This window comes from Takifugu flavidus, chromosome 8, assembly GCF_003711565.1.
Source record: "Takifugu flavidus isolate HTHZ2018 chromosome 8, ASM371156v2, whole genome shotgun sequence".
Taxonomy (NCBI): Eukaryota; Metazoa; Chordata; class Actinopteri; order Tetraodontiformes; family Tetraodontidae; genus Takifugu; species Takifugu flavidus.
Genome location: NC_079527.1, coordinates 387,411 through 400,473, shown reverse-complemented (window position 1 = coordinate 400,473; position 13,063 = coordinate 387,411). Strand labels below are relative to the sequence as shown.

Here is a 13,063-nt window from a genome sequence, read left to right as displayed (position 1 = left end):
GACTCACAGCTGCATTTTGACCAACATCAAAGGACCAAAGAACATCGATCACAATGTGGAAGGTGGGAAGAGGATATGAATATGGAGCCATCATTCATTCATCCATCCATCCATCATTCATCCATCCATCCCTCATCCATCCCACATCCATCCATCATCAATCCCTCTCTCGATCGACTCCATCGGCGGATCCATCGATCGACTCTCTCTGCCTTCTCTTGCTTCGGTCTGCTGGGTACCCTCCAGCATGGCGCGCTCCTCGGCTTCACATGAGCTCTTTAAGGACGGAGTCCGCGCGGCCCTGCACGGCTGGCCCGTGCTGCAGGTAAGCTACCGGTGCACCTGACGGACAGGTGTGGAGGAGAGGACCGCTGAAATGCGGTCAAAGACCTGGCCGGTGCGGTTCTGATGACTTGACTAAGAGGCTAAAGCTAGCAGCCAGGATCGAAGGTAAACTGCTGTTAACGGTGGTTCACAGCCGAGACCTGTGGCATCGGGGTCCAGAAGCTGCTGACCTGAAAGTTACAGCCAGTTCCAAAGTTAACGTAGCTGTTATGTTTTAAACTAGCTGCTCATAAACAGATCGATGGGTTGTTTCCCTGCCAGCTTGACCACTGTTCCCAGTTTCCTCCGTTTGTGGATACTGGTTGCGACTGTGGTTCCCAGAGCCTTTTATCCCAGACAGACACGTCTCTCATCTCTTGGTCTAATTTAGTTCTCGTCCTCAGATCGCCGTGGACAACGGCTTTGGTGGCGTTTATGGCCACCAGAAGGCTGACTGGATGGTGGACGTGGTCCAGCAGTACTTTCTAGACAATGGTGAGGAACATGTTCCAACATTTGGGCTGACTGGAGGTCAGACAGTCGGAATTAATGATTAAATACCCCGGAAATAACCGTGTGTGTGTGTGAGATCAGATGACCTGCAGCAGTACGAGGTGGAGGACTTCATCTCCCTGCTGATGCATCAGGAGTTTGACACACTGGTGGATGATGGGAGTTTACCTCAGGTATGTCCTCGGAGACACAGAGGCACGGCGCTGAAGCCTGTGTGACGTCCCACGTTGACCCTGTGTGACGTCCCACGTTGACCCTGTGTGTGCAGGTGTCTGGCAGTCTGCTGCAGATGTTCGGCCAGTGGCAACAGGGGGCGCTACAGCAGCTCAAACACAGTATTGAGTCTCTGTCACAGAGGACGGGTCAGAGAGCAAAGGTCACAGCTCCGCCCACAGAGTCGGACGACGAGAGCGACGCCGAGACGCAGGTGTGTCACATCACGTGATGATGTTTGTAGTTTCTCGACACATCAACATGTTGGCCTACTCACACTTCTTACTGTGCAGTTAGCGGCAGTGGCCACTGGGGGGCACCATAGATCCACTAACTGGTCAAAACCCCTCCTACAACCATGTATACTAGTTAGGGGAGAGGTGGTCACATGACCAGTAGGGCAGTATTGATTAAGTCAGACTCCTTTCATTGATCTCTTGTGTTTGTGTTAGACAATGGAATGTGAAGCGTCTGGTCCCTCAGCCAGCAGGACGGATCCTGCCCCCCCTCCTCCTCCTCCTCAGGACGAAGACGGCTGGACAGTGGTCCGGAAGAGGAAGTGAAGACGAGGACAGAGGCTGATTGTGAACTGTTTAAGAGACTGCTGCAGTCATGCTGTGCTTCTTAAATTAAAAGGTGACGTGTGGCACTGTAGCGCGACTGGACTCGACCGGAGCGTCTCTGTTCCCCCCTCAGGTGGTTCTGGAAGGCATTTGATAAGTTAGTGGGTTGTGATGAGCCAGACAGAAACACCCCAGTGATGAGGGACACCAGCGGGACTGGAAGGGTTTAATCAGGACTTCGTGTCAAAGGGTTACAGGAAACATCAGCTGAAGAAGAAACAATCACACAGGTAAAAAAAAGAGGGGCGGGGCATGGACGGGAGGGGACGGAGTCATTGTAAGGCACTGTTTATTCTGGTGATAGAAACAGGTGAGACTTTACTGGTGAACCAACACGTCCCTGCTGGTCCACAGTCACCCCCCCCCCGGGGTCACTATGGGTTGTCTCAAAGACACAAACCACGGAAGACAAACGTTGAAATTCAAATAAAATAAAAAATCAGCTGTTAACTGGGAGGTCTGAGGCTGGAGGAGGGGACACCACCGGCATGTGGGCCCAAACCATGCTGATGATATCACATCCTGTCACAGGAGCAACCATGCTGATGTCACATCCTGTCACGGGAGCTTTTCAGTCGCTGCGTCTCCTTTGTCTCAACAGATCTTTTTTATTGAGTCCACGTTTCTATTTCAGTGTATTGTGATGCCTCCTGAAACCGGAGGGGGTCAGATTCAACCTTTTATTTGAGATGAAGGGAAACACAATGAGAAGCGTGGACAGGAGGGCCAGAACGCCGCCTTTCACAACTCTGTCTTGACCTCCATTTTCAAGAGGAGCGACGCGTCGCTGGGAGGCCTCGCGTTCAGACACAACTTTCTTAAATGATCAGCACCATCGGAGAGTCGGGAGGTTAGAACTCACAGTCCCGTCTATGTGTTCAGCCACGCGTGTTGCAGACACTGTGCTGCTGTCGCTCGGCGGTCAGGCTGCAGCTCCAACATGGTCAGCAGGAAGTCACTGAACTCCGCAGCCTGATCCAGGGGCCACTCATACTTCTCCAACAGCACCTCGAACAGACCCCACGGCTTCAGGTTGGAAATGTGCCGCAGATCACCTGAAAGGGGTTTGGAATTAGAGAATCCAGCCAAAGGGGCTGAGAGCGAAGAGGCGTGGCCACAGCTGAGGCTCCAGACGTTACCTCTCCTGTTGAAGTACTCTCTGGAGTACCTGCCAGACAGAGCGAAGGGCAGAGGAACGGACCCCAGCAGCTCCATGATGTGAGCGATGTGGTCTGAGCACAAACAAACACAAAGGGATTGTCATCGTCGTCACGGTCAGAGCTATGGAGACACAAGGCGCAGCGGTACCTTCATCTCTGGTGTAGTCTTCACCCGAGTGAGGCTCAAACAGGTAATCTCCCGTCGCCAACTCAAACGCCTCAAGACAAAAGCAGTGGGCATGTCACACTCTGGGGGTGTTGCTGTGCTTGTTATTAATGTGTGTGTGTGTGTGTGTACCATGCACGCAGTGCTCCAGATGTCTGCGGGAGGGCCGTACTCTGCTCCGATCAGAACCTCCAGAGCTCTGTACTGCCTGGTCTGGATGTCCTCGGTGAAGTGTTTGTACTGGGGAGAGAAGCAGACAGAGAGGGCCTGGAATGGGTCGCTTCTTCACACCGACACCACAGAGGAAGAGCGAGGGAGGGGGGAGGACGGCGTCTCACCACCCAGCAGGCGTTCCCCAGGTCGGCGATCTTCACTTTCAGTTTGTGGGCGTTGCCGGGATCCAGCGGGCTGAGGATGAACTCTGAGGCGCTGAAGGCTGAAAGGGAAGGGGAGCGAGGTTCAGACGGAGCTTCATCCTCCTCGTCCACCTCCCAGCTCTTACCGTCTCGCCCGCTCGAGCATCCCGACTGAGTGGAAAGGGCCGACTCGGATGTCGCCGACATCACGGAGCTGGAGAAGCCCGATAACCCGGAGGCGGGGCTGGAGAAGCGTCCGGGGGCGTGGCCGTTGCACCTGTCGTCTGACCAGGAGCAGGTGGACTCTGAGCTGGCCTTGCTATTGGCTGGAGGACAGGAAGCGTTTCCGTTCACAGCTGCCGACCGAGAGGAGCAGAGTTTCCTGTTTTAGCATCTTGTTAGCGTAGAAACTAATGTTGAGGAATCTCACCGTTACTGTCTGTGCCGTCAGCCGGCGCGACGTCCTCCTCCATTTTCTGAAGGACAGACAAGCACGGAGGCATTTCTTTAGGAGGAAGGAGCTCCCCTGAAGGCTAATGTAACACTAACTAACCCTGACTAACCCTAACCGTGGTCCAAGCCTCGGCTTAGGCTGGACAGGACAGGTACCTGTATGTCCACCAGTCTCTCCTCCAACAGCCTCTGCTGACGCTTCGCTTTCCTCTTCAGCTTCTTCTTCTTGTTTTTGGACAGTTTACCAACCTGTGACCGACCCACAGACAGACAGACACCCAGTCAGGTTTCTACACACTAAGGAACGTACACACACACACGTACGCACACACACACACACACAGCAGGCCGACCAGCCAAACTACAGTTATGCAAAGTTAGACGTCTGTGTGGACTCTGTGTTCTTGAGAAGAACTGAAGAAGCCTTCTGGAGAACAGACGCAGAGGTCTCACTCTGGATAACTACGACCTGGACGAATGAGAACCTAGCCGGACAAACTACGGTAAAACTCCCAGAAATGTTCTGACATCCCAAGGCTGCAGTTGTATTTAACCTGGGAGACTCTGGGACCTTGGTGCCCCCCCCCCCCCAGTTAAAGAGACACGTTCTAGAAATGTTGGAGAACACAACACACACCTGGACACTCACCTGCAGATCCCTGGGAGCCATGCTAACTAGAGAGAGACGCAAAGAGAGACAGACAGGAAGAGAATATCAGAAATGGGAAACAAAGAGGAAGACAGGCAGAGAAATGGCCAGACGACAGCTGGGGAAGCAGACAGACAGGAGCGCCCGTCTGTCTCCACAGAACAGAAACCACAGCTCCCAAGAACAAACGGTAAACTGTCCACACGTCCCCTGGAGTCCAGGACACACATGGGTCCTTACCTGATGAGCCGGAGGGGGGCGGGGCTCCAGCTCTCTGCCAGACGGTGGCCTCGGCTGCCAGCCTCCTGATGTACACCTCCTCCACCTCCAGTAAGATGTTCTCTGGTTTGATGTCGGTGTGGATGATTTTACATTTGGTGTGAAGGTAGTCGAGACCCTGCAGGACCTGCAAACACAGCCAGCGCACAGCTCAGCGGGGGTCATCCCGGGCCTGTCTGAGGTCACTCAGAACCAGTGGCTCAATCGGTCCTCCAGCCTCAATACGACCCGGTCAAAAGTGTCCCGTTACCATCTAAATTAAGATGTGGGAGTCACCAGCAGCCACCGACTGCGGAGCCTGATGTTTCCCTGCCACGGTAACCACGGAAACGCCTACGAGATTCTCCTGCGCGAGTGTGTGTGTCACCTGTTTGATGATGGCCTTCACACACACCAGAGGGAGGCCCATGTAGTTTGACTTGATGATCCATTTCAACAGCTGATGTCCCAAAACCTCCATAACCATGCAGACATCTGGGAGGTGCTGAGGAAAGCACAGTGAGGGGCGCGCACGCTCACACACACACACACACGCACAAGTGGTAAAGGATACGGACTCCATTAACTCCAGAGATCTTGAAGTCATCGATCAGCTGGACGATGGTTTCTCTGTAGGGGTCAGAGGGGTCGCTGTCCCTCACCTGGACACGCACGTGGAGGTTATGGCTTTGCTGCACATGCACACGCATAAATGTAAGAGTCACTCACACATCGGAGAAGTTTGATCTCATCCAGAGCCGTCTCCGTGTAATGGGGAGCGCTCTTCACCACCTTCAACGCCACAAAACGCTTTTTCCTGAAACGGACACAGATTTAGGAAGTGGGACAGAATCAATCCGTGCACATGTGTGTGTGTGTCTTACTGCAGGTCCCAGCAGAGCCACACAGTAGAGAAATGTCCCCAGCCCAGTTTTCTCACAACATGGTACCTCCCGTTAAACAGGTCACCGATCATCACCGGGTAGTAACCACCTGCAACACAAAGGGCACAAACTGTACGGGAGAGCGCGGCGTGCTGGAGGAACTTCCTGTCTCGTCCCATTCCTGGACGCCAACGCTGGCGCCAGCGTGGGACCTTTGCCTTGAATTTGAGGCTGCTCCTCTCACCTTTGCAGTAGTCGGTGGGGTCTTCCTGTTCTTCATCGTCAGATCCCAGCTGCTGGGCTGGAGGCGGGGTTAACTCAGGAGGGGGTGGGCTGAGCATCTGGGGCGGCGTGATCAGCTGAGGGGCGACGGAGGGCATCGTGGGAACAGGAGGGCCCAAAGAGTCCAGCGGACGGGGCCCAGAGGAAGACGTGGAGCAGACGGGAGAGAGCAGGTGGGACGAGACGCTGGAGGTGAAGGTGACCGAGTTCAGCAGGAAGGGCTCGGGGTGGGAGGGGCTTAGCGGCGGGCTGGGAGCAAAAGGCGGAGCACAAGCTGGAGGGATTTCAGGTGCATTCTGGGAAACACTGTGCAATGTGCTCGGAGGTGATTTAAAGGCGACCGGGTGGTCTTCAGGAAGACTCAGAGAGGTATTTGGAGTCCTGTGAGGCACGGTGGAGGAATTCTGGGGAACTAGGAGCGGGTGGCTGGGACAGAGGACGGGATGGCGGCCTGCGTCGGACAGTGAGCGGCTCAAAATCTTAAGAGAAGTCGCCACGTTTAGAGAGGGTAGCGCAGCGGTCTGGAGGGTACTTTCAGGAGCTAGAAGAGGGATATTTATGACATCTAGAAAGGGCGAGGGAGTCTTTGGGATGCTCAGGGGAGGAGGAGAATGGCTCTGAAGGGTGCTCTGTGGTGGCAGGGAGGGGGTTTCCCTGGGTAACGGCACGGCGCCTGTCTGCTGGGATGCTTTAGGGGCTTCGTGCGGCTCTTCTGTGCTTTGTGGCGCATCTTCAGATGACAAAATAGTCCCTGGGCCATTGGCAGGCTGCTCCATGGTCAGAGGGGTAATCTTTACATTTAAGTTCTGAGGGTTGCAAAGTTCATCAGTCCTGAAAACAGAAGAAAAGGGAACTTTAGCCCAGGAAGCTTCACCTGACTGATTCACCTGTGGAAGGGCTTTTAACTGACACCGAGAAATTTGCCTACAATGATTAACACTTTAATCTGTATTTCAAAGGTGTCCTCCAAACTCACATCTTCTTCTAGCTGCTATATAATAAAACATTTAAGTTGAAGTCACGTGTGTGTGTGCACGTGTGTGTGTGCATGTGTTGTGGTATCATGATTCATTCTCTGGTTCTATTTCTGGTGCTGAGTTCTCCAGGCTGAGCACTGAACCTATTTCTGTCAGCAGAAGACCTGCTAGCTTAGCAGGGAACACTAACGTGGGGCAACATTGGCCCGGTGCAGAAGCACGTCAAAGGGAGCCCCCCCCCTTAATGCTTTCAACCTTTAACCTGATCGTGCCTGCAACAAAAAACAGTTTGAGTTTCCTGTCGGGAGCTTCATTCAAGAGCCCAAAATAGCTACAAACATTTACTATTTAATCCCTTTCTAATCAACCCAACCTGAGTTGTGTTGCTGAGGCTGCAGCCATGGTCCCGAGGCTGAGCGGGACATGAGATCACGGCCCAAGAACCACGCGGCACCGACACCAGGAACCCAGACTCCAACCCTTGTGTGGCTAATTCTGCTTTATATATATTCCCATCATTTAACTAATACCCAGATGTGGATACTGACAGCCTGGGCTCTGCGTGTGCGCGCGCACGCGTGTTGTCTCACCTGTTGTCATCTGTTCGGAGCTTCCGGTGTTTTTTGCATCGCTTCCGGTGTTTCTTGCCGGTGGCGGCAGTGTTTCCGTTCCCTGCGACAGCAGACACCACTTGTGATTATAATGTACTTTTGAGGAAACGTCACCAATTTGTCTTGATTTCAGTAATTATTAAAACGACACTTTTTGTTAGGATACGGCAGCGAGGAATAAAGTTGATATTGACATGAATTCCGCGCTGGGAGCAGGTTTAGACCATCACCTGAGCCTCCTCCACACTTAAATCGTTTTTTTCTGAGCCTCCTCCACACTTAAATCGTTTTTTTCTGAGCCTCCTCCACACTTAAATCGTTTTTTCTGAGCCTCCTCCACACTTAAACTGTTTTTTTCTGCTTTGAATCGGTTTGTGCGTCAGTTTGAAGCGCGCGAGGACATCAGTCTGGTGCCGTGACTTCACCACTAGCTTAGCATGTTAGCATGTCTGCCCCTGACAGAAATACAGCCGACGCCAGTCGAACCTGAGCTCCAGAACCTCAACCCGGCTACTGTGCAGATTACCTATTAACATGCTGACCCCCGGTCCCCGAACCAAACCGGGTCAACGTGGTTCTTGTGGGCTGGGGCTCCTCTAGCTGCTGGTTCGCCAGGCGCCGTTAGTTGGATGGGATCACTGTGAGACGGGGGTCAAATCTGAAGCCAGAACGGGCGGAGGTGGTTTCGCTAGCCCAGAACTCGGCCCGACTCAGTGGGACGTTGCGGTGCAGTGAGGTGGACGGGAGCCAGTGGCCTTGCGGTTGGTCCGGTTCGATAACGGCTGGCGGTCCCACAGCTGCCCACCTCCGGCAGCAGATCAGTCCGGTCCGGTGCGAAGAGTACCGCTGCTGTAGCTCCTGGTACCGGCTCAGCACGAGGTCTGTCGGGTTATTCTGGGTGTGTTTTCTTTGCTGTCTTGGTGGTACCGTGCGCGAGCGCCCAACAGCTGCAGTTTGACACCGGACACCCCGATTCTCGCATGCGCAGTGACGCCGAGCGTCAGCCGGCCATACCGGACCAGGGGCGGACCTGGGCCGCGCTGTCCGGGGCCACATGTCCCCCCAACAACATACCCCCCCCCCCTCCACAGAGCAATCTGCAGACAGGAAACTGTTAAAATTATAATTTTATTTTACATGATGAAAATTGTGCTTGGCTTCCTGCTTTAACAGTAAAAACACACTCCCATTGCAGTTGACGGGTCTTCTTCATCATCATCATCATCTGACTAGTATTTACAGACACATTTACACACTGTTAACAAACTGTACATAGTCAATAGGAAAGCAATCTGAACTCATTGATATTTGATTTTAAACAATATCCCTTGTAGAAAAAAGTCTGGGTCATAAACAGAGGAGCTGTTTCTTCAGAAGGTTAGAAAACTGTACAGTGATCAGGTGTCACAGGTTCAAGATTTGTGCTTCGAGATTGGCTTTGTTTCAAAAGGATGCTTTAAGAAGCAGGTAACTCATCACATGCATGCAGAGAACTACAACTACAGGTCACACACGGGCTCAAAACACAAAAAACAGCGAGACGTTCAGTTCAAACGGCAAAAATCAGCAGAAATAGAAGGAGGAAAAGGTCAGAAGCTGCGAGGTCAGGCAAAACCATCATTTCTCTTTAGGGTCAGCAGCAGATTCAGCTCAAACACTCATCGTGAATGCAGGAAGTGGCGCTCAGGAAGTCACGCTAGCTCAGCTGTCCTGCGTATGACCCCCCAAGATCAAAACGTTGCCATGGCGACAAGCAAAGCAAGCATCAGCACACTGAGGTGGCAGCTCCCACCACAACGTTTACGCTTGAGTCTGCCCGTTTCTCCACACCGGCGGTGATAACCTCTGCTGCCTCCGGTACAGCCGCAGACGCGTCAGTGGACCGGTACCCACCCGTGATCTGCAGTGCGATTCAGTGCAGTGCAAATCTCCATCATATATTGTGATATCAGCTGGAGATTCGTGCTAAAAACCTTATGGAGTGTCTCCATGTTCAGACCTTCAGCGTCAAACCTCTGAGGGTCTATTTCATCCACGTGTCATCACGGAGTTGTGCGATAAACACCAGCAACACTTGCTGATGATCAGTTGTGTATTTTCTGTCTTTATTCTAGGATCCCACACACATACACACACACACACACACACACAGGGTGAATAAGTTGACAGCTGCAGGGGTTTTTGTTGCTGTAGCCAACAATGAATCAGGTTACGTTGACGTGGATTCAGTCATTCATGGAGCTGGGTCACATGACTCAGTTTGTCCCTGTTGCTTTGAGTAATTCCTATTTCCTACGACTGACTTAGACACAGTCGGTAAAGCTGTTACAATGACAACTGTTTATAAAGATGGAGGTGCCACTTCCCAAGGGGGCGTGGCTTCACCCTCAAGGAGCTCCGCCATCCATCTTTATATACAGTTGGTCCAAACAGACAGACGGCGCCACCTAGCTGCGAGACAGAAGGCACAGCTGGGATAAATAGGTATAAATAGGACTTAGAGTATGTACATATAAGTTAGTGCAAGCACACACGGACCTGGAGACACACACACACACACACACACTTTTCTTTCCTCTTCAGCAGGTTCAACTACATGTTTCAATGTTTCTGGAGTTTGTGCCAGGAGTTTCAAGAACAACAGGAATGTTTCCGAGTGTTCTCATGTGTTCTTCAGAAGTGTGAAAGGCAGATTTTTGAATGTCACGTGGAGGCCACCAGTATCAAGAGTCGAGATTCACCTTCAGTAGTCAGCATTTCTTTCTTTAGGATCTTACGTTAATTCTAAAACAATTACACAAAACTGCCTGTTTATCATTACATTAACACAGGTAAAAGGATTTTAAACTGGTTATAAGTCAAAAAGCTCAGTAAAAGATTTCACAGCTACTCATTAAACCTGCAGTAATGTGAACTCGGAAGGAAGACGAGAACGTCTGGCTTGACCTGGAAGGATCCTGGTAATTTGAGAGGAATCCCCCTGACCCCGAGTTTCTAGAACAACTTCCTAATTACTGCAATCAGGGGGACGTCGTGCACAGCCCGTTAAAGCCTCTGACATGCACAGCTGTGTTGGTTTCAGTAGTAAAGGCAGTTAAAAGTACCGAGTGATCGGCAGGGCCAGAACCCCCGCTCCCCACAGCCTGCCAAACAGCAAGGTCTTCTGGGAAACGTAGTGCAATGCAGCTGGTGGGGCGCATCTCCCTGATCTGATCTAACCCTAACCCTAACCCTTTCAATTGTCGTTTCCTGATGTCGGCCCGGTCGGGATTATTGTTAGTGCTGTTAAGAGAAGGACCCTAAAGAACCGGAATCTCCTGAGTGTCACCCACACACACACACACACACACACACACACACGCAGACACGCAGCAGGAAGACATCGATGATAGTCCAGTAATTTCACTCCCTCGGGGCAGCTGTGCTGAATATATGTCCTAATCTTCATCAGCAGAGGCCCAGAATATTAGGGTCAGAGGTCATCACAGGTCAGTGACCTTGTTCTCCACCAGTGCGGCGACCTGTTGGAGCCGGTAGGCCAACTGCATCTTCTGACCAGAGCTGTCCTCATCCAGAGACATAATGATCTAACAGCAGGCGGAGACAGATTACCTAATGTTAATAACACAATTATCTCCCTGATGTGAGGAGGTTGTTGCAGCACAGCCGTGAAGACTGAGGAATGGGGCTAGGATCATTTCCAGGACGTTCAAAAGACTCGTACCAGGGGGAGAAAGTGGACCACATTTGTCTCACCTGGTCATAATACTTGTTGATGTACTTGTAGAGTTCATGAAGAGCAACGAGATTGTTCATCTCTGAGGCAAAACTCTGAGGACAAACAGGCAGAAACAAGCAGTCAACGAGGTTGCATAGCTCAGAATAAAGGCCGTGATGTCCCTCAGACGTCAGGAAGAGCAGCAACAGACAGACAAACGCGTGTGTTGTTTCAGTAACTGACCCCAGACAGTTCAGTCAGAGTGGAATTCATCTCCTGATAACAGCCGGAGGCAGCGCTGTGGATGTCACTGTAATACCTGTAATACACACACACACACACGGGAGTAAACCTTAACGGCTAACGAGCGACAGCCAATGACGGGAGGACGTCGTCTTACCTCTCCACCAGCTGTTTGTATCGGGGTATCTCTCTGGCGTACAGTAGCTTGTTAACAGGAGAGTCCTGATTGGACAGAGATTCTACCGTCAGATCACATGTGACAACCACGCGGCGTTAATAATGTAGCGCAGCGAGCTCGTACCCGGCCCACTTTGTGCTCTGAAGTGGTGCAGGAGTCGATGAAGGTCTGAGCGATGACAGACAGGACGGCGTCGATGCTGTCGGTCACCTGAACGTCCAGAACAAACTGTGGATTCTTCAGGATGTTCACCCAGAACCTGAGCGGGAGGCTGTGGAGGGACGGGCGGGTCAGAGGCACAGAGAGGTCAGAGGCAGAGGTGTGCTCCTACGTGGTTCTCACCTGTTGGTCTTCCAGATGTGGACCGTCTCTGGGTCGTCGATACCGTGCTTTTCTGCCATGTCGTCCAGGAAGTCAAAGAAGAATCTGACAGCAATCGGAGGAGGACGCTTTGTGCTGAGGATGGCCACAAACACATCGTCGACAAACTTCTGCAGTGTCCCCTGGAGGAAGATGGACAGGTAGACGATTAATGTGTTCGGCCATCAGTCCACCAGAGACACCTGCCTGCGAGTCACCTTCATGGACAGCAGTCTGGTCAGGTAGATCTCCGGTATGGCCTTGGCTCGCTCCCTGTCCCTCATGCTGCTCTTTCGGTGTTTTGGGATGTCGGGATCTTCGCTGCTCTTCACAAGGTGCCACAGACGAAGACCCTCTTCCTCCTCACCCTCTAGCATGGGGGTTTCTATGACAACCACACAGATACAGTATGTATATTATTGCTTGTGGTTTGGACACAGAGCTTCTCTCTGGTTCTGCTTGAAAGATGTCACTTCAGTCTAATTGTCTAATAGTCTTCTAGAGAAAAGTTCTGGCTCTTTTAAGCTGCCAGAGGCACCTGTGGTTGTTTTTGGTGTGTTCTGTATCTTATTCTGTCATATATGTATAGTTAAATATAGTTAAATATCAGCATGTGCTCTCACTCTCTCCAGTCTGGAAGACCTGGTTGACTCCAACTCCACCTGAACTCTGAGAGCGAGGAATCAGTGCCACTGTTGCTCCATCAGGAACCTAAAGAGCAACAGGGGTAAAGGGTCACAGTTGGGAAGAAAGGCAGGACCAAGAGGACGTGGTGGCCTTCTCACCTTGTAGTGCTGCAGCGTGTTGAGCCGTTTCCAGCGCCCGTGCACTACTGCTGTGACATCATCATCTGACAGGGTCAGGTGACCTGCCTGACCTGAGCGCCACTCTGTCAATCACGCATGACAACATGGGTCAGTAGGAGTTGTCAATCAAACCTGGTGCACGTGTGAGCATGAATGTGTGCCAGTACCCAGATCTAAACTATCTGCTGCTGGTCTCTGGGAGAATGGAGCTCCTCTGTAGACCTGATCCAGGATCTTATCCTTCACCTGCATAACACACAAAGCAGACAGGTGAGCCAGAAGAGGATTT

The 13,063-nt window shown here is 51.9% G+C and overlaps 3 protein-coding genes across 8 annotated transcripts in view; 1 reads left to right on the top strand and 2 right to left on the bottom strand.

The window, feature by feature from the left end:
- Positions 1–170: 170 nt before the first annotated feature.
- Positions 171–1,710, top strand: tsr2 (TSR2 ribosome maturation factor). Its single transcript, XM_057041378.1, has 5 exons — positions 171–325; positions 729–819; positions 919–1,010; positions 1,106–1,264; positions 1,503–1,710. The coding sequence occupies exons 1-5, from the start codon at positions 248–250 to the stop codon at positions 1,611–1,613; spliced, it is 531 nt and encodes a 176-aa protein (XP_056897358.1). The 5' UTR covers positions 171–247; the 3' UTR covers positions 1,614–1,710.
- A 101-nt stretch (positions 1,711–1,811) lies between these two features.
- On the bottom strand, positions 1,812–8,483 carry srpk3 (SRSF protein kinase 3). 5 transcript variants are annotated; one of them, XM_057041340.1, is made up of 17 exons: positions 7,996–8,479; positions 7,449–7,530; positions 5,844–6,712; positions 5,600–5,708; positions 5,445–5,532; positions 5,290–5,377; positions 5,104–5,210; positions 4,698–4,863; positions 4,446–4,483; positions 3,965–4,057; positions 3,786–3,831; positions 3,502–3,711; positions 3,338–3,435; positions 3,132–3,239; positions 2,982–3,051; positions 2,813–2,905; positions 1,812–2,728 (listed from the first exon to the last, which is right to left on the bottom strand). In XM_057041340.1, the coding sequence occupies exons 1-17, from the start codon at positions 8,003–8,005 to the stop codon at positions 2,544–2,546; spliced, it is 2,460 nt and encodes an 819-aa protein (XP_056897320.1). In that variant the 5' UTR covers positions 8,006–8,479; the 3' UTR covers positions 1,812–2,543. The 5 variants fall into 5 exon arrangements, with proteins under 5 accessions (XP_056897320.1, XP_056897323.1, XP_056897318.1 ...); XM_057041343.1 differs by having other exon boundaries at positions 4,458–4,483; positions 7,996–8,478; XM_057041338.1 differs by having other exon boundaries at positions 1,812–2,905; positions 7,996–8,483.
- A 95-nt stretch (positions 8,484–8,578) lies between these two features.
- plxnb3 (plexin B3) overlaps positions 8,579–13,063 on the bottom strand; it is a 56,533-nt gene continuing 52,048 nt past the window's right edge. For both annotated transcript variants that reach the window (XM_057041315.1, XM_057041316.1), the window contains 10 exons: positions 12,942–13,020; positions 12,754–12,857; positions 12,592–12,679; positions 12,187–12,353; positions 11,951–12,111; positions 11,732–11,879; positions 11,588–11,652; positions 11,431–11,506; positions 11,226–11,300; positions 8,579–11,056 (listed from right to left, as the gene is read on the bottom strand). In XM_057041315.1, coding sequence (XP_056897295.1) covers positions 10,952–11,056; positions 11,226–11,300; positions 11,431–11,506; positions 11,588–11,652; positions 11,732–11,879; positions 11,951–12,111; positions 12,187–12,353; positions 12,592–12,679; positions 12,754–12,857; positions 12,942–13,020 — 1,068 coding nt within the window. In that variant the 3' untranslated portion in view covers positions 8,579–10,951. The remainder of the gene's footprint in view (positions 11,057–11,225; positions 11,301–11,430; positions 11,507–11,587; positions 11,653–11,731; positions 11,880–11,950; positions 12,112–12,186; positions 12,354–12,591; positions 12,680–12,753; positions 12,858–12,941; positions 13,021–13,063) is intronic.